The sequence below is a fragment of the Sylvia atricapilla genome, chromosome 28 (assembly GCF_009819655.1).
Source record: "Sylvia atricapilla isolate bSylAtr1 chromosome 28, bSylAtr1.pri, whole genome shotgun sequence".
Classification (NCBI taxonomy): Eukaryota; Metazoa; Chordata; class Aves; order Passeriformes; family Sylviidae; genus Sylvia; species Sylvia atricapilla.
This window is the reverse complement of record NC_089167.1, coordinates 142,083-161,592: the sequence shown is the minus strand read 5'-3', so window position 1 is coordinate 161,592 and position 19,510 is coordinate 142,083. Positions and strand designations below refer to the sequence as shown.

At 58.3% G+C, this 19,510-nt stretch overlaps 3 protein-coding genes across 4 annotated transcripts; 2 read left to right on the top strand and 1 right to left on the bottom strand.

Moving 5' to 3' along the window:
• Positions 1–211: 211 nt before the first annotated feature.
• On the top strand, positions 212–2,078 carry LOC136372469 (antimicrobial peptide NK-lysin-like). The gene is made up of 5 exons (XM_066337065.1): positions 212–324; positions 859–983; positions 1,061–1,207; positions 1,287–1,459; positions 1,978–2,078. The coding sequence occupies exons 1-4, from the start codon at positions 285–287 to the stop codon at positions 1,452–1,454; spliced, it is 480 nt and encodes a 159-aa protein (XP_066193162.1). The 5' UTR covers positions 212–284; the 3' UTR covers positions 1,455–1,459; positions 1,978–2,078.
• A 1,848-nt stretch (positions 2,079–3,926) lies between these two features.
• GCK (glucokinase) lies at positions 3,927–9,773 on the bottom strand. The gene is made up of 10 exons (XM_066337048.1): positions 9,720–9,773; positions 7,451–7,613; positions 7,180–7,334; positions 6,845–6,964; positions 6,659–6,754; positions 6,223–6,322; positions 5,407–5,590; positions 5,034–5,189; positions 4,165–4,398; positions 3,927–4,071 (listed from the first exon to the last, which is right to left on the bottom strand). Exons 1-10 carry the CDS (start codon positions 9,762–9,764, stop codon positions 3,927–3,929), a joined length of 1,398 nt encoding a protein of 465 aa, XP_066193145.1. The 5' UTR covers positions 9,765–9,773.
• A 1,556-nt stretch (positions 9,774–11,329) lies between these two features.
• On the top strand, positions 11,330–19,503 carry YKT6 (YKT6 v-SNARE homolog). 2 transcript variants are annotated; one of them, XM_066337222.1, is made up of 8 exons: positions 11,330–11,450; positions 11,912–12,033; positions 15,284–15,366; positions 16,094–16,194; positions 17,543–17,647; positions 17,816–17,881; positions 18,230–18,331; positions 18,738–19,503. In XM_066337222.1, exons 2-8 carry the CDS (start codon positions 11,930–11,932, stop codon positions 18,771–18,773), a joined length of 597 nt encoding a protein of 198 aa, XP_066193319.1. In that variant the 5' UTR covers positions 11,330–11,450; positions 11,912–11,929; the 3' UTR covers positions 18,774–19,503. The 2 variants fall into 2 exon arrangements, with proteins under 2 accessions (XP_066193319.1, XP_066193320.1); XM_066337223.1 differs by having other exon boundaries at positions 11,335–11,446.
• Positions 19,504–19,510: the final 7 nt, after the last annotated feature.

The following is a 19,510-nucleotide window of genomic DNA, read 5'->3' as shown; positions in this document are numbered from 1 at the left end:
ACTCCCTTCCCGCCCTACACTTTGGGGGACTTAAGGGCAGTTTCCCTTAGGGGACGAGGCTGGGGAGGTCCCCCGTGTCCCCCCCAGGCCCCCCCATCCCCTTCCTGCAGGGGTGGAGGTGTGAGGCAGGAAGGGGCCTGGGGAGCAGTGGTGTTCTGTTTTAAAGAGTTTTGGGGTTTTGGTCCCCCACCCCCACAGCCTGTAGCTGCACTATAAAAGGTGTCAGGACAGCAGGCAGTCACTCAGTGTCACTCACTGGCTGTCACCGGCTCAGTGGGCTCACCATGGCTTCCATCTTCCTCCTGCTGCTGCTGCTGGTGGGAGGTAACAGGGACCCTCCTGCTTTCCAGGGGTGATGGTCACCCCAAGGTGGAGGGGAGAGGAGACACATGGGGACAATGGGGATGGCAGCCTGGGTGACTGAGCCTGGGGGACTGGGGTCTGTGTGGGGACCTGTGTGTGACAGGGATGGTGTCTGTGTAGGGATTGGCACTCAGGGATGTGGGAAGGAAGGCAAGGGGTCATGCAGGAGGGATGGTGGGGGCCTTGGAGTTGCGGGGATGGGATCTTATGGGAACAAGCACCTGGGGGTGGCAGGGATGGGGCCTGCCAGAGGACCCAGGAATGATGAGTGTGCTACCCATGTTGGAAGCAACTCCTAGGGATGTTTGGGGACAGGATCTGCATGAGGACCTAGGAATGGTGGGAAGAGAAGGATGCAAGTACAGGCAGGAGGGATGGTAGGGATGGGGCTGAATACCTGGGTCTGGTGGTTTTGGTGTCTGAGCACCTCCAGGGTTCCTGGGGACCTCAGTGATTGGCACCTGCAGCCTTGCTCATCATCCTGTCCCCATGCAGCAACACAGGCTGCGGCCCCCCCATCCTGCCAGGGTGACCCAATGTCCTTGTGCTGGGACATGGCCATGGCCACACGCTGTGGCTGGGAGCAGCAGTGCCAGGACCTCTGGGACAGTCTGGCCCTGGTGAGCACCCCACCCTCAAGTACTGCCAGGGTCACCCAGGGATGCAGGCAGTCCTGAGAGTCTTTGTCTCCCTACAGGGGATTGTGGCAGAAGGGGACAATGTGGCTGATGTGGACAACATGGCTAATGGGAATGGTGTGGCACAGGGCAGGGGGATTAAGTGCAGCCTGTGCACCAAGGCCTTGAAAAAGATACAGGCGCTGGCAGGTGACAACCCTGACAAGGTGAGGAGTGATGAGGGTCTGGGAGGCTGGGCTTGGGGCCCTCTCCCTATGGGCCCCTGACCTGTGGTGGCTCTGGCAGGACGCGGTGGCAGCAGCACTGCAGAAGGGCTGCCGGGTGCTGGGCCGGACCATGGGCAGGCTGTGCAAGTGGCTGGTAAAAAAGTACCACGACCAGATCACCAATGGGCTGCAGAATGGGGACATGCCGCGGGACATCTGCAGTGCCATGGGCATCTGCCGGTCCTGAGCACGGTTAGTGGCTGCTTGTATCCTGACTGTGCATCCCATGGGCTTATTCTGCACTCTGTGTCCTGCACCCCACATCCTAATCCTACATCCCACATCCTGCACCCTGCATCGCAGTCCCACGGCCCCTGTCCTGCACCCCATGACCTGATCGTGAACCCACAGCCTGCACCAAATGTTCTGCACCCCATGTCCCAGTCCTGCACTGTGTCCTGAACCCTGCATCCTGCGCTCCACATCCTGATCCTGCACCTTGCATCCTGATCCTGAACCCCATGTCCTACATCCCACATCCTGATCCTGTATCTTTCCTCTGCATCCCACACTTTGCACCCTACATCCTGTACCCTATATTTGCCAGAGGGGTGGGAGTGTGCTTGGGGTTTCTGAACCTTCCCTACTGCAGCTCTGTAGGATGAGGGTAAGCCAGGTCACCCCAAAGTGCATTGTGGAGCAGGGGGAAAGCTAGAGAAGCTGCTTCCGCTGGCCCCCAACTCACCCTCTGCTCTTTCCTTTCTCCACAGGCACAGCCCCAAGTGCACCCCAAACCCCAACACTCCTCCAGCCCCTGATGCCTCTGCAGCCCAGCCATCCCCCTCCCCCACAATAAAGTCCCTCCTCTGGCTCCCCGGGTCTTGTCTGCCCTGGGGGGACATGGTGACAAGGGTGTATGGCACTGGGCACTGGCAGGGGACATTCTGGACCTGGCCTGCCCCCAGCAGGACCAAGGTGACACCAAAGCTGCCAGCAGTAGTGTGGGGCTGTGTCCCATGTGGGTGGGAGTGAGTGATTCCCTCCACACACCTGGGTGGTCCTGGCTGTCACTGTCCCCTCATTGTGCACCAACATGTCCCTGTGTTTACCACTGCATCTGTCCCTGCACTTGGTGCTGTCACTTGTCACCCACTTGCCACTGGCACTGCCATGGGCTTGGGATCATTCTCACTGTCCCCAACACATGGCATTGGCACTGTCCCAGCTGAGCACAGGGAATCCCCTCAGTCCCAGCCAATCAGAGCACAGGGAATCCTACATCCCTTTTTTTTTTTTTTTTTTTTTTTTTTTTTTTTTTTTTTTTTTTTCTTTCTTTAATTCCAGCCAATTGGAGTGTAGGAAATCGCTTCTGTTTGCCCCTGGCCAATCAGAACAGAGACTGCAGGTCTCTGAGGGCTGCCACCAATCAGAGCTCAAGTATGTCTTTCTGGTGCAAACCAATCAGAACACAGGGAATCTTGCTGGCTGAGGGCTGCAGCTGGGCAGAGCAGAGGGATCCCCTTCCCCTTCTACAATGAGCTGTGGGGATCCCAGTGCCAGCCATAGATCCAGGGGCTTCAGGAGCAGCACTACTGGGTGGCTTTGTCCCTTGGGGTGACACAGACGCTCCCTGTGTCCCCAGCCCCTCATTGTGCACACCCCAGCCATGGGGTGACCCTGCACTTTGTGAGGACACCAAGACCCCCAGGTTGGCCCCACACCCAAACAACCCTGGTGATCCAGTCCCCCCAGGTGGTCCTGGGTGCCCAAGTTACCCCAGCACCTTGAGATGTCCCTAGGTCCTGGGTGTCCCAATGTCCCAGGGTGACCCCAGACCCCTGTAGTGGCCCCAAATATCACAGATATAATCCCGAACCACCAAGATGGCCCATACCATGGGGTAGCCCTACACCCCCAGGCTGACCCCAACACCCTGAGTGGGCTCCAGATCCTGGAGTGCCCCAAACCCCCAAAGGGATCCCAACACCCTATGGTCTCCCAGGAGGACCCCAGGGTACTCCAGACCCTCAGAGTGGCCCAAAACCCTGGGTTGCTTCCAGATCCTTCAGGGAACAACAATATGCTCTGGTACTGCCAGAACCTTAGAGGAACCCCAGAGCTCTGGCCATGAGCCCCAGAGGCACCCCAATACTCTGTTACAGATCCTACGGTGAACTCAAATCTCTGGGGTGCCCCAGACCTTTCAGGGAACATGGGTAAAGGACATGGCTGGAGGGGGTTCTCCCCAGTTTGCCTCCCTCCATCTGGCTCATTTCTGGTGCACTCTGGTCAGTCTCTGCACCCCAGGGTGATGAGCTGGTGATGAACTGGTGATGAGCTCCTCTACCCTGGCATCCCCCCAAAGTACCCCCAAAGAGCCCGTTATCTCTAGGCCAACCCCCTTGGGGGGGCTTTCCCCCAGCAAAGGGGCTGGGGTGCACTGGAGCCCCCGTTGCTGCAGCTGTGTGAGGATGGGGGAGGGGGTTGAGGGCACGGGAAGCTCCTTGGCCATCCCATACATGTGGGGCAGCCCCATGGGGGTCTCTCCACCAGCATGGGGAGAGAGGCACAAGGAGCACTGGCCCAAGTGGCCTCAGAGAAGTCCACACACACCCCGTTTATTGGGGGGCTGGAGCCGCCTCCTTCCCGCGTCTGTGTCTGCTCCCACAGTGCTCCGAGCAGGACCACTGGCCCCTGCCATCCCCACTCTGAGTCCAGCTCACTGCCCCATCATGCAGGCCATCTTGCAGGCCACGGCTGAGATGAGGGCGGCCCCGCGCCCGCTGCCTTCCTCTGACTGGATGAAGGTGATGTCACAGCCGGGCGTCAGCTGCCGCACTGTGGCGTGGAAGTGGTCCTTGAAGCTGGGGAGTGGGAACAAGGGGTCACAAATGGGGTCAAGGCTTGGGTGATGAAGGGAGAGGATAGGGATGTCATCGGGGTCTGGGGGTCCCCACCTGGGATGGAGCTTGTAGACAGAGCCATCGACACCAACAGTGATCTTGAGAGTGTCCTGGCTGCGGCTCTCCCGCATGCGGTTGATGACGCCGGCCAGCCCAGCTGAGCACATCTGGGCAGCCCGTGTGGATACGCTCTCACACACCCGGCGCACAATCTCACAGTCTGTCCGAGATGGCAGCAGCTCAAAGGCTGACAAGATGTTGTAGATCTGCTTGCGGTCATCAGAATCGCTAGCGTAAGGGGAAAAAAGGGGGTTAGCAAAGGCTGAGGGGTGGGGACCCTGGGTGAGGCAGTTGGAGAGGGATGGGGGAGTGGTGGGATTGGGGACCCTCACATGGGACAGTTGTATGGGGTCACAGGATGGGGAACCCCAACTGGGTCAGTCAGAGCAGGTGGGTGTGGGGTGATGGGATGGGGGACCCCAACATGGACTGCTGTAGAGGGCTGGTGTGGAGTGATGGGACAGAGAGACCTGGAAGTGGGCCCCCCTAATGTGGGCTGATGGGACATGGGGACCCCGATATGTGACAGAGCAGGCAGGTACAGAATGATGGGATCATGATGTCTCATCATGATAGGCCTGTGACATGGGACACTGGTTTGGGTGGTGGGACACAGGGACTCCAAGATGGACAGTTAGAGTGGGCTGGTGTGGGGTAACAGGATAAAGGACCCTAAAATGAGACAGTCAAAGCAGACTGGTATGGGATGATGGAATAGGGGGATCCCCATGTGGGACAGCTCAGTGCTGAGCGAGAGCACAGATTGCTCAGTATGCCTGGACCAGTGTGGAGTGATAGCACAGACCTCCCAGTGCCATGCAGCCTGGCAGGCCAGTTTGGGGGTGCCCCCCCCAGCCTCGTACCTCTCAATCTGGGACATGAAGCGGGTCTCAAAGGTTCCGCGAGTCTTGAGTTTCTCAGAGGCTTCCCCATTGAAGAGCAAGTTCTCATCCACCAGCTTCAGCAGCACCAGCCGCACGATCTCCCCCATGTACTTCCCCCCAATGATCTTCTCGTACCTGGGGGGGGCATAGGTGAGGGGGCGGCATCAGAGCTGAGATTTGAGGGGCCACATCCCACAGCACTCCCTCTTTCCTTCCCCCGCTCCTTGCTGGATGTGTTCCCGCACACGGGCATGGCCCAGGGTGAGGGACACCCACGTTGGGGGGCTGAGCCCAGCATGGCGCAGGGGATGGGAGGGACGCCCAGAGGAACTGGATCTCTCCTATTCCTTACAGTTGCTGACCGGGGTTAAGTGAGGTCTCGTCCACCACGCGGTCGTACTCCAGGAGGAACTCGTCCAGCTCCCCAGAGGCACCAAAGGCCCCCCACTCAGTGTTCACGCACATCCGCCCCTCGTCGCCCTCCACCAGCTCCACGTTGTGCATCTCCTCCATGTAGCAGGCATTACAGCCTGTCCCTGCCGGCAACTGGGGATGGGTCTGGGTGGCGGGGGCAGGCAGCAGTGACACCCTCCTGCCACAGCCCTCCCATCCCAACTGGGATAAAACTGGGATAGTATTTTGGAGGTTTTAGACTGAAAGAGGGGACAGTTAGATTGGATACTGAGAAGAAATCCTTCCCTGTGAGGGTGGTTTCACACTAAAAGAACTAACTGAACAGCCAGCGCATCCTCCATGACCACCAGGATTCAGTGACTGAGATCATGGCTGAGGGCTTGGAGCTGCACATCCTTGTCCTGCAGTGAGGGGGATGGACATCCCTCCTGCTCCCCACCCTTCAGTGTCCCCACAGCCCTGGCTGGCCACTTGTCCCCATGGCAGGGTCCCAAGGGCTCTGGGCACTATGCTGAGGCCAGCCCAGCCCCAAGAAGCTGATAAACATCCCTGCTCCCAAAGTGCCCCAACCACCATGCTAGGGCCAAACAATGCCTTCGGGTGTCCCAACCACTAGACATCTCAGCAGAGTGCCACTGCCACTCCCCCGTCCTTGGTGTGTCTCCCCAAAAGGACGGGGGAAGCAGCAGTAGAGCAGGGCCATGGGACAGTTCTTTGTCCCCAGCCACATGTCCCTGTAGAAGGGGCATCTTACCCACAATCATCCCAACCTCGCACTGGTGATCTTCGTAGTAGCAGGAGATCATCGTGGCCACTGTGTCATTCACCATCGCCACCACATCCATCTCGAAGTCCTGGGGACAGGGACCATTGTGGGCTCATGGGGGGTCAGGCTGTCCCACAACAGGTGGGTTTGGGGTGGACTGTCTCCAGGGGTGAGGACCTGGGCATGTGTCATGCACACATGTGTCACACACACATGGAACAGCCCTGCCCAGAAACACACTTGGCTCCAGCAGCCCTATTGTGGGGACAACTATGATCCAGTGGTCCCTTCCTGGGGACACACCAGGTTCTAGTGGCACTGTTGCAGGCACAGCCAGGCTTCAGTGAGCCCATTGCAGGGGCAGCTGGGCGTGCTGGGGTCTCTGCACTGCGGCAGTACCAGCACAGCCATCTGATCCTCTCACCCCTCGCCGTTTGATGGCATCTCTCAGCAGCCCCACCACGTTGTTCCCTTCCGCACCGGAGGCTTTGAAGCCCTTGGTCCAGTTCAGGAGGATGCCCTGGAATCGAGGTCAGACAGAAATGGGGCTGTGGGTGTAGGTGAGGCTTGGGGACCACTAGGCCCTCATGCTGCCCAGCCACCCCCTCACCTTGTCGATGTCCTCATGCCGCACAGGGAAGGAGAAGGTGAAGCCCAGGGGTAGCTTTTTGTGCTTCATCTGGTGCTTGTCCAGGAAATCGGAAATGCACTCAGAGATGTAGTCAAAGAGCTGGAAGACAGGAGGTTCAGCCTTTCCCAAGGGATGTCCCCACCCTTCTACTGCCCTTAGATGGATGCTGTCCCCCACCATGGGCTCCCCAGGCCTGGTCACCACCCAGTTTCTGCTGGCTGGACAGATGGGGGTGTCCCATCCAGTGTTCCCACTGAAACACACACAATGAAAGGGACTGGGTCGGGATGGGATGCCCTGTGTGCTCCACTAACCATCTCAGCTGTCCCAGTCATGGCATCCTCCGGGATGGAATACATCTGGTGCTTTGTCTTCACCTTCCACTGCCCTTCCTCCCCCTCACCCACTTTCACCAGCATCACACGGAAATTGGTGCCGCCCAGGTCCAGTGACAGGAAATCTCCCACCTCTGCAAAGCCAGGGAGAGGGAGAGAAGGTGATTGGCTCTTGGTAGGCTCAGCCTTCCACATGGAGCTTGATGGGGTCTAATGGGTGACACACAACGGACTGGGAGTGACATCATACCAGAGCCCTCGGGGGTGGAGCGAACATAGGTGGGCAGCATTTTGACAGAGGCTTCCTCATGTGTCTCTAGCTTGAGCCCTCGGTCCATCTCCTTCTGCATTCGGTACATCACCTTCTTCAGGTCTTCCTCCTTCAGACGGAATTCTGACAGGATCTGCTCCACCTGCACACAACACATCATCAGCCAGGGACCAGGGATATGGAATACAAGAGGCCTGAATGGCAAGAAATACCCAAGTTTCCCTTGCCCCAGCCCTGGTTTTCCCCATCGGACAATGGACACCCTGAAATGACTTATCCTATCACTCTGCTATTCTTCTCCCACTGAACAAAGGCACCAGGGAATCCATAGGACTGTCATAAGGCACCAAGTCCCCTTCTGGTGCTGCCTGCAGGATGCCACAGTCAGCTCTGGGGTTCCTGGGGACTGGGGTTGGCACTGGGGTTCTGATGTCCCTGTCACCCAGCTGAATTTTTTGATGGTTGTGTAGAAGCTGGCACCATTCCAGCAGGGACCTGGCACATCCCATCCTGTTGAATGTCAGGGTCATTCCCAGCAATGGCCATGCCATTGAGGAGCACATTATCTCCCACCAAGGATATGGGATTCTTTTATGATGAAGATGGTGGTGTGTCTTCTTTGTTCCCCTGAGAGTATCCCTCTCCCTGTATCCCACTGGGAATTGTGGGTACCATTTTTCACCCATCAAACGTGGGGCTAATATGGGGCAGAGGGCAGGCAGGAATATTCTTGGGGATTGCTGCCTTGTCTCGCTGCCAGGGAGAGCCGCAGGACCCACTCCAGGGAAGCACCTGGCAAGCAGGATCCGTGTTTATCCTTTCCGTAGCAACCCTGGGCTTGGTGCAGCCTCCATTAGCCAGCAGGGCTGGGGCCAGGTGCCCTGGCTGTCAGATGGAGCTGGAGCCGGCACTCCTCCGCCAGCTGCAGTCGGCAGCATTAGGGCTCATTAGTCACTGGGCTCCAGGTAGGCTCCAATGCTCTGGCCGGCACAGATGTTTGCCTCAAGGCTGTTTCTGTTTCCTGACAGGTTTTCGGGAAGCGGGCTCAGGAAAGCATTTAGGGTGTGGTTTGGAGCATCCCCAAACTAAGGACACCCCTTGCCATGGCTCAGTCCACCTGCCCTCCATCCTAGCACATCACCCACCCCCAAATGCTATGGCTGCAGCATAGACTCCCCTGGAATGGGGCTGGGCACCCATGGCAGCACTGTGGTAAGGTTTGCCCTGATCCAGAGGGTGTTTGGCCCAGAATGATTGGAAAAATCCTGCCAGGAAAAGCATGGGGCTGGATTCGACCATCTCTCCTGGGTTGTTGGCTGAAGGTATTCAATGCTAATTCATCCCACAGCACTGCTTGGCATGGCAACACCAGATCTGCCATGGCCAGAGGGTCCCCATCCCAAGGCTGGCACCCAGAAGTCCAAATTTTATTTCTCCAATGTTTTTTCCATCTCAGCACCCCATGTCCTTACTCATCTCTTCACTCACCTTCAAAACAATGGGTTTGGCCCTTCCCACATGATGTTATCTGGCTCTCAGTTTCCCATGGAAATGGTGTGCTCCAATGCATCCCACAAAAGGGGGTGCATTGGGAACCATGTGGCAGTGACACCCATCTCTGCAGGTCCAGCATGTGCCAAGTCCCTCAGTGTCCCCTGGGTGTCCCCTCAGTGTCCCAGTTGGCAGCAGGGAATGTCTCCACTATGCTCGGCCATGACCCCATGAGCTCAATCCATCTGGGAGAGGATGCTTCCCTCAATCAACTGGTTTTTGACTGGGGATAAGTGGTTTGACACCCTGCTGGGTGCCTCAGTGACAAGGATGACAGCCAGCTAAAGGAGGTGACAGGCCCCATCTCATCCGGGGGTGCAGCTGCATGGCTGCAAGATGCCTGGGGCAATGTTGGGATGGTGGGAGTATCCCAGACCAGCAGAATGTCTCACAAATGCTCCCAGCTCCATCATGAGCCCTCAGTGCTGTAGGGCCTGTGCTGTGCTGGGGGTTGACCTCAGGGATGGGGACTGCTCTGGGGCATGTTGGGCTGCCCCCAGGCTGCCCGGGAGGTGGTGTCCTCCCCACAGCCATCCTCTGGGCTACCTCTGCTGGAACCTTGGGAGATGCTGGGAGAACCTGCCCGTTAGCTCCAGGGAAGGTTGGAACCCCAGTGAGGATCTGCACTCTTTCCCACACCCACTGGGTACCCCTTGGCCCCCCCAGCCCCCCAGCATTGCCCTGGCAGCAGCCTCACCTTCTCCTTCCTGCTGCTCTCCATCCTGGCTCGGTGATCCAGCATGGGGGCAGGTGGCGGGGTGGGGTGGGCTGCGGGCCAAGCCGTGCCCCCCTCAGCCCCTGTGTCCCCACCGTGGTGCCTGGCCTGGGGGAGCCCCCTGCCCTGTCCTGGAGGGTGTCCAGCAGGCACTGGGCTGCTCCGTCCCTTGCTCCGTCCCTCGCTCCACACGCGGATGCTCCACTTTAGCTGCGCTGCGTTATCTCATCTGATGCCCCAGGACAGCACCCACTGAAGGAGTCCTGATAGCCCCAGGCCTCAAGCAGAGGCACAGGGAGCAGGGCCCGAGGCCCTGGTGGGATCAGCCCTGTTGCCCCACATCTTTGCTCCAGAGGGGTTCCCCTCACGCTCTTCTGCTCGCTTCCTCAATGAGTTAATAAGTTCCCGGGCTGGAGTTGGCGCGGGGGTCCTAGCCCAACGCAGGGGGTTCCGGCAGCCCGTGGGGACCCCCTGGTGTGTCGGCGAGGCTTGGCCAGGACCCTCCCCTCAGGGGCCGCTGGCCCCGTCACGCGAAACACCACGCCCCGGGTCACCCGTGTCCTCGTTGTCATACCAACGGCTCGATGGGGGTGGCAAGCACTCCACCGGCCGGCTTGGCAACCGGCATGCTCCCATGGAGACCGCGGACACAGCACGGCCTACAGACACTCGCCGAGGGCCGAGGGCAACTGGGACGCGTTCCGAGTCCCCAGGAGGGGAAAGGATCCAGTGGTGTTGGGATTGACACCAGGCGCTGCAACAGATCGGAGATGGGTGCTGGATTTGGGATGTGCTGGATTTGAGATGTGGCAACGCCCATCACCCCCGAAGCCACGTCATCCAGCCAGTGTTGTGGAAATAGGGGACTATGGTGGGCCAAATGGCAATGGGGTGCACCCTTTTTCATGGGTGGACCCCAAAACCTCCTGGTGTTGGTTTGTGGCAGCATCTCCCCAGACACAGAGCTGAGGAGGGTCCCGAGGAAGCCTTGGTGGGTGTCGGGGGTGACAGTCCCCTGGGGGACTGACTGAGGGTTTGTGGGTGGCAGAGCAGAACCTGGGGGATACAGGGTCACCCCACAGTACCTCACCCGCCCCCTGTGCAGGGCGTACCTGGGGCCACAGGAGGGCTCCCCTGTGGTGGTGCCCACCCCTAGAGGGGTCCGAAACCCTCGAGCGGTTCACCCACCTCTCGTCAGTACACCCCCACCCAGGGACAGAACGGCCCCACGGAAGGGTCCCCACTCCCCAGGGTGTCTCCCCGCACCCGGAGGAGGCTGTTCAGCACGTGGGGCCCTTTCTCAGAGAGGGTCACCACAGGGAGAGGCCCCGACACAGGGGATCTCCGCCCCACAGAGGGCTCCCGCCCCACAGAGGGCTCCCGCCCCACAGCGGGAGAGCCGAGCAGGCCCCGCCCCCGCGGCCCCGGCGGTCGGGCACAGCGCCCCCTGCTGGCCGCTCTGAGGAACGAGCCCTGCCCCACGACGCCGGTGCGGCGCTGATTGGTCGCGCGGCTGACGCCAGAGAGAGGGGAGGCGGGCGGTGATTGGTCAGAGGGCTGAGGGGGCGGAGTCATCTTGCCGCGTGCGCAATCCAGGAGGAATCCCGTGGCAGGCGCTGGGGTTGGTGTACTTCCGGCCGCCGTGTTCCATTTCCGGGTCGCGCCCACCGCCCCGTCGGCCGCCTCCTGCGTTGAGCCGCGACCGCAGCGTCGGTACCGGGGCTGGCTGGGGACTGTACTGGAGATCTCTGGCCTGTACTGAGTCATTGCGGGGAAACTGGACTGTACAGGACAAGGCGGGGCAGGGCCAGCTGGGCTTACTGGTGGCCAAGGGCTGGGTTGTAAGTGGGTTGTACTGAGGAGTGGCCGCGTTACAGTGGTTGGAGGGGCTGGGTTTTACTGGGTTATACTGGGCTGGGTGCTAGGTTATACTGGGCCAGCTGAGACAGGCGAGGGCAGGGGTTGGTTATGCTGGGCTGAGGAGGCCGGACTGGGCGGGGGTCGGGATGAGGAGTCAGGGGCTCCGGGGGCAGGGGGGTTCTGGCTGACTGGGATAGCGTTTAAAGGACGGAAGAAGGGTTTTGGGGGAGCCCCAGGCACAGGGGTGGCATAGGGAGGTCCGAGAGTGTCCTAGACTCTGCGTGGCATCAGCCCCAACCCTTCCTTTCCCCCAGGCCCACGGAGCCAGCGCGATGAGGCTCTACAGCCTAAGTGTCCTTTACAAAGGTGACCCCAAAGTGCATTTGCTCAAAGCTGCCTATGACGTGTCCACCTTCAACTTCTTTCAGAGATCCAGGTGGGTGCCGGCGACTGGAACATGTGGGGGGGAATTGCTTCTTTGTGCTATAGGCTGGCATATGGCTCAGGCAGGACCTTGGGGAGGGGAAGCAGAAGCTTTTGGGAGGTTTTCTGCCCCACTGAAGTGGCAGCAGTGAAAGGCTTTTCAGTGAAAGAGAACATACCCCCAGAGCTACTCCCTGTGGAGCTGCAACCTGCTGCAGCACTTGGAGTGATGGGTCAGTCTCAGGAATGGAGTGAAACTCCTGGAATCCCAGCCAGTAGTAGATCAGGTCTGACTCTACAAATTCTCCAGTGGAGCCAAGCAATTAAATTGGGGCACAGGGAATGCCCTGGGAGTAAGTCAGCTCTTCCCTCTCGGGTGGGGCGGGAGGAGGCCCATCTGTGTCAGGCTCACAGGACTCGCCTGGATTCTGGTGCTCATGGATTGTTTGGAATCATCTGAAGCTCTTCCCAGCCCACAAAGCCCTGCTCAGATTATTCCAGTGGCTTCAGATGAGCTGGTTGAGCTACAGATGCCAGTCCAGGCTCCCGGTGTTCTGCTCCCCACTCCAGGCACACAGGGACTGGGGAGTTCTTGGCAGCTCCTGAGAACCTCCCAAAGCTATAAAACAGAGCAGGAACATGCTGTGGAATAGGTTGTTCTGAGTGCCTGCTTCCAATGGTAAAAGAGTTAAGAAATTCTTCTGGGACCCACACTTTCCATGCCAAGGTTTTATGGAGCCTCAGGCACATTTGGTTTTGTAATTTCAGGGGTAAAGGGGAAAGACTGAAGTAGGACTGTCTTAAAAAGCTCTTTCTTAGCCAAATGTGCGAGTGGGATGCAGAGCAGCGCCAGCGTGTGATGTCAGCTGCAATCTCAAAACACTCTGTAGCTGCAGCTCTTGTTTTCCCAAATCCCAAGAAAATTCCCCATGTGGTTATGCTGTGGGCTTCCCCCACAGCAGGCTGTGTCTCTGCTTAAAGAAAAGTCTGGTATTTTGAGAAGAGCAGTGAAGTTTGGAGAGGGGGTGGTCTGTGCATGTCAGTCTTGCAGCTGTTCCCAGGATTTGATGCTTATTCACAGGTGATACTTGGCCTGCAAGAGCTTGGCCCAGGTGTGATGTTTAAGGTGTGTTTAGCTGAAGTTTGGAGTTCCCAGAGAGTTGGGTTGAAGGGTTGGATTTGGGATAACAAGGGCTGTGGAACCTGCTGGGCAGGAGCACCAGGGCTGGGTTGTGCCAGTGCCTCACGTCTGCTGAACATCTGCCAAGGAATTTGGCAGGGTCAGGAAGGCAGAGTGGAGTACTGAGTGGGCATTTCCTTCCTGAATACTGGAAAATAAAAGCAGTATTCTCAGTAGAAGGGCTGTCTGTGAAGAAGATATATACTGGGATCTAACTGACACATGGTTGGACTCAGTGATCTTAAGTATTTTTTCCATTGTATGCATGAAACCCTGGGATCATGGGTGGGGGTCTGTGGCTGACAGCAGATCCCTTGACTTGGAGGAAGGTGTCTGTGCTCCCTCTCTGACAAAGCAGGGATGTTCAGGAGTCCTTGGGCTGGACTCTTCTGTGCAGTGCCTGAAACCCCAACAGTCCAGAATTTCTGTGGAGCGAGTGTCCAGGCTGGGAGGAATGCAGACCCCTCTAAGGGATGTAAACTGTGAGAGGCAATTTCCACTCTGGAATTGCTTCCAGCAGTGGGAGGCCGTCAGAAAACCGTGGTCTTTGCCATGCCAGTGTCTGTGTCCAGTGACATTTCCTTGGCACCACGTCACCCCCCAAGCAGAAGCTGTCCCGCTCCTTGGTGTTTGGCAAACTGTGACCTGATCCCTGATAAATATCCCTTCCTGGGATTTTTGAGCTGAACTGGGGAATGTGTTGCTTCACATGCTGGCTAATGCCCAGGATGTGGTGTTTTGGAAACAGGTTTATTTTACTCCTGCTCATTATTTGTGGCCTCTTTTCTTTTGCTGTGGGGTGATGAGGAATCACTGAGGAGCCTGTTGGACAGGCCTGAGCCTGGGCTCAAGAATGTTTTTCAAACTTAGAGCAAGTCTGGCTTAAGGATATTTAACTTTGACTCACAGTGGTTGCTCGGTGCTTGGGGAGTCAAGCGACCCCCTGGGATGGGAAGGGCATACCTGGTGTGGGCAGGGGGAATTCTGCCCCTGTGACCCACTCAGGTAAGACCCTACCTACAGAGCTGCCTCAGGCTCTGGGGCTTGGGTCAGTAGTGCCCTGGCAGTCAGGAGGGGCATCCCTGTCCTGGCATTGGCCAAGAGGGATTGTCCTGCTCTGCTCTGCACTGAGGGGAGCCTCACCTCAAGTCCTGGGGCAGCTTTGGGCTTGACAATATAAAAAAAGTCATTAAGCCATTGGAGAGCATCCGAAGGAGGCCACAAGGATGGGGAAGGGTCTGGAGGCCCCATACAAGAAGTGTCTGAATACATTTGGGGTGTTCTGCTGGAGGAGACTGAGGGGAGACCTCACTGTGCTCTTCAGCACCCTTCTGAGGGGCAGCGGGGAAGCAGCTTCTGTCTCTGCTCTCTGTCACCAGTGACAGGGCCCGAGAGAATGGCTGGAGTTGTGTCCAGGGGAAGGTTAGGTTGGATATCAGGAAAGGGTTTTTCCCCCCGAAGGGTGTTTGGGCACTGAGTAGGCTCCCCAGGGCAATGGTCACAGCATGGAGTCTAAGTTCAAAAAGCATTTGGACAATGCTCTCAGGGGCAGGGTGGGATGGTTGGGGTGTTCCCTGCAGAGCCAGTTGGACTCAATGATCCTAATGGGTGTCTTCCAGCTCAGTGTTCCACTGTGATTGTAGTGGAGGGTGTCAGCAGGGGGTGGAACGGGATGGTCTTTAACCCTAACCCTTTAACCCTAACCCTTCCAACCCATATCATTCCATGATGCACCTGGTTACCAGGTGTTGGCAAGGCAGAGCCAGGTTCAATGGCATTTTTGCTTTCTGCTAGATCCCCAAAAAGCAAGTTCAGCCCAAGAACACAAGTCTTTGGACAGCTGGATGGCTGTGGGTGCTCTCCTGGGTCTGGGTGGTGGCTGGAGGTGTCTGTTTGGGGGTTGCCACTCCTCAGAGGTTCAGGGTCCAGCCTCTTCCCCAAGGAAAACCCACCACTCAGCTGCAGCCCCGCTGCTCAGGCATGGGGACTGCGTGGAAGGGTTTGTTTCCCCAGCACGCCGGGGAGCTGTGTGACGGCCGCTTTGCTCAGCACTGCCCCCTGGCCCGGCGCTGTCTCCCCGCAGTGTGCAGGAGTTCATGACGTTCACGAGCCAGCTGATCGCTGAGCGCTCGCCGCTGGGCAGCAGGGCCTCCGTCAAGGAGCAAGGTGAGACCGGCCTGGGTGGCCACGTCCCCCCAGCCCCACTCCTGGGACAAGTCTCACCAAACCCCGTGCCTGGGGGAGCAGCACTGTTGGCAGGAACTGCTGAGCTGGATGTGAGCCCGGCCCAGTGCAGCAGAGGTTCTGCAGGGAGCAGGGACCTGCTCAAGTGTCTGCGCTCTCCCCGGCTCCCTTGGGCCCCCTGGAACTGTTGGATTGCAGCCCCCCAACTTCCCAGACCACCCCACTGCAGAGTGGCTGTGCCAGCTTTGCAAGTGCAGGCACAAATCCCAAATTCTCAGCTCATTGCAGCCTCCCTGTCCTGCTTCACATGCCTCCTAAGCCACAGGACACGTGGGACACAGCCTGGATTGGCTGCTGGAGCCTCTTTAATGACACCCCAGCCTTGTTATTCATTAAAATGAGTTAAAATCAGGCTGAGCTCTTTCCCCACTGGTTTTTATTTCCCTCTGACTATCATGGGATGACAGTTTCATGTCCCACACTATGGGGCATGACAGTGGGGCCCCTGCCACAGAACAATTTGGGGCTGAGCCCCAAATTTTAAGCCCTTCTTACTTTCCTAATGAAGTAATGAAAAATGCAGGTGCTGATGACACCTTCCAGTGTGGTTTGGGGGAGGGGGAACCTGGGGGGGGATGGATGGAGCGTGGTGTGTGCTGGGGAAGGCTCGGGACCCTTGCTGCCTCTTTGACAGGAATTTCCTTCCCAGAGTACCTGTGCCACGTGTATGTGCGAAACGACGGGCTGGCTGGAGTGGTGATTGCAGACAATGAATATCCACAGCGGGTTTGTTTCACCTTGCTGGACAAGGTGAGGGTGCGTGCTGAGAGCTGCTCTACAGGGCTTCTCCAGTCTCCCTGCCCTGGCACACGCAGGGCTTTTGGACTGTCAGGGCTGGCCACCTCAGCCTGGGCAGCGTTCTGGTCCTCTTTTGCCATGTTTGTTCATGTCTCTGGCCTCAGCTCGTTCAAAAGGGGTGGAGGAGGAGGGTCACCAAGGTCATCAGAGGGCAGGAGCACCTCTCATGGAATTGTCAAATTGTTGTGGTTGGAAAAAGCCCCTCCAAGACCATGGAGTCCAACCATTCCCCCAACATGGCCAAGGCCACCTCTAAACCATGTCCCCAAGTGCCATGTTCACATGTTTTTTTGAATGTTTCCAGGGATGGGCATTCCACCACTGCCCTGGGCAGCCTGTGTCAGGGCTGGACAATCCTTTCCATGACAGAATTTTCCCAATATCCAACCTGAACCTGGCACAGCTTGAGGTTGTTCCCTCTCCTCCTGTCCCTGTTTCCTTGGAGCTGAGCCTGACCTGCCCTGGCTGCTCCTCCTTTCAGGGAATTGTGCAGAGCCAGAAGATCCCCCCCTAAACCCCTTTCTCTCCAGGCTGAGCCCCCTTTCCAGCTCCCTCAGCTGCTCTTGGGGCTCCAGCCCCTTCCCTAGCTGCATTCATGTTTCTGGACATGCTCCAGCCCCTTAATGTCCTCCTTGCCATGAGGGGCCCAGAACTGGGTATACAGCACTCAGGGGAGCCTCAGCAGTGCCCCAGCAGAGAATGGTCACTGCCCTGGACCTGTGGCCATGCTGTGACTGGTACAGGCCAGGGGCCATATAGGCATACCTGGGCTCATGTCCAGCCACTGCCTCCAGCACCTCCAGGTCCTTCTCCACTGGCAGTTTTCCAGCCACTGCCAGGGAGACAAACTGAGAGACCTGGGTTGCCCAGCCTGGAAAAGAGAAGGCTCCAGGGAGACCCAGACCCCCTTCCAGCACCTAAAAGGGCTCCAAGAGAGATGAAGAGGGACTTGGGACAAGGGCCTGGAGTGACAGGACATGGGGAAATGGCTTCCCACTGCCAGAGGGCAGGGTTCGATGAGATATTGGGAAGAATTCCCTGTAGGCTGGTAGGGTTTCACAGGTTTCTCAAAGAAGTTGTGGCTGCCCCATTCCTGGAAGTGTTCAAGGCCAGTTTGGACAGGGCTTGGAATAATCTGGTAGTAGAAGGTCTCCCTGCCCATGGCAGGGGTGTGGATGATCTGTAAGGTCCCTTCCCAAAAATCTCTAGATCTCCTGTTTTGATCAACAAAGCCCCTCCAGCTGCTGTGGCCCCACAGCTGTGGCTCCTGGATGGCAACTGCTGCTTCCTCACCTGGCAGGTGCTGGATGAGTTCTCCAGGCAGGTCAGCAAGATGGACTGGCCCTCGGGGTCACCTGCCACCATCAACTACTCTGCCTTGGATGGATACCTCAGCAAATACCAGGTACAGACCCCCGAGACCCTGCAGGGCACCAGTACAGAGTGTTCCTGTGTTTCCTGCTGCCCCTGAAAATGGCAGGGGAGACAGGCAACACTGGCACAGGTGGGGATGCTGATGGACCCGGGGACCTTGGTGTCCCTGCGGTGCAGCCAGTGCCATGTTTCTCTCCAGAACCCCCGGGATGCTGATCCGATGACCCGAGTGCAGGCGGAGCTGGATGAGACCAAAATCATCCTGGTGAGGCCGCAGGGTAGAGTCACCCCCGGCCATTCCCCAGAGACCTCCCTGATGTGGGAGCTTCCTTTTCTCTTCCCCTTAAGTCACTTCCTTCCTTTTTTCTCCTTGGGCTTTTCCTAGCTGTCTGGACACAAGCACCAGGGCTCTGACCCATCCTCCAAATGGCAGTCTCTCTGCCTGGTGACTCTGTGGGAGCTCTGCTGCTCCTGCCCCTGGCCAAGTTCCCATCTCCCTTGGGGCTGCAGAGCTGGGGGGGGTTGTAGGAAGGTGGGATGAGGGGTGGTGGCATCCCCATCTCCTGCTGCAGAATGGTGTGGGCCTGGGGGTCAGCACATGTTTCTCTGGCAGCACAACACTATGGAATCACTGCTGGAGCGTGGGGAGAAGCTGGACGACCTGGTCTCCAAATCGGAGGTGCTGGGGGCACAATCCAAAGCCTTCTACAAAACGGTGGGTGTGGAGGGTCAGCCCCGCTCTGAGGGAGCTGGGAATGGGTGGAGTGTCATCCTGGGGGGTCACCCACAATGGATGAATCCTGGGCCACAGCTGTGGGTACCAGGCAGGGATCACCTCTGTTGCAGGCTTTGGGCCTGGAGACCTGCAGCCCAATTCCAGCTGCAGAGCTCCCCAGCCCCTCACTGGGAGTGTCCTGCACCCTGCCATGGGTGGGGGCTGATGCCCATCCCCGTTCCTGGCAGCAGCTCTGGCCAAAAGGAAAGGAGCCTCTGGGTCATCAACCTTTGTGCTATGTTGGCCTCGTCCAGCAGGAGAGGGGCTGTGTGGGACCTCAGGTGGGTGGCCTTGGGAACCGCAAATTCTTGGGGAGCCTTACCAATCATTTTCCTTCTCTGCTTAGGCCCGAAAGCAGAATTCCTGCTGTGAAATCATGTGACGTGGAGCCTGGGATCTCCACCTCTGGACCACCAGCCCTCCACCCCCCTCCAGAGCCACCCCATGGGTGTTCCTGGGGCTGGGCCAGGGGTCCTCAGACCCCTGGGCTGATGTGACTGTTGTCCACCTTAAGGGGACACCAAGACTGGCATTGGGCTGGCACCCATGGGGGGTGGTCCACACCGAAGACCCCCCTTGCTGTTCCTAGGACAGCTTGGACCAGGGGGTACCCGGCCACACAGTTCCCTGCCTTGACACCCCCTGGGAAGCCTGGAGGAGCCCCCCACTGCTGTGTGGGGGGCTGAGGGGGCAGGCAGAGCCCCCTTCTGCCATCCCAGGGGCTGGGGGGCTTTTATGTATTTGTGTCCTAAGGGTGAGCTGGGGGGGGTGGGAGAAGGGAGGAAGGGAAAAATGTGTCTAGAGCGGAGGGTGCTCACTGCCTCCCGGGCAACTTCTCCCCATGGTGGTGAGCCTGGAGCCATGTCCTGGTGCTGGGGGAGGTGGGGAGTTCACCAGCCTGCCCTGCACCTCAGAGCCCCTCTGCTGCTCCCACCAGCCAGGGTGGGGGGGGGGACTCAGTACCTGCCAGGGCCCAGCAGCCCTCACTGCCTCCTCTTCCTCCTCATCGGGAAGGGAAAAGTCGGGCTTGGGCTGTACCTCGCGGTGCTCTGGTTTGTTTGTGTGCCCTGGCTGCGCTGGCCAGGGGGATAAAGTCGTCTTTGGCAGTTGAAGCCCTGT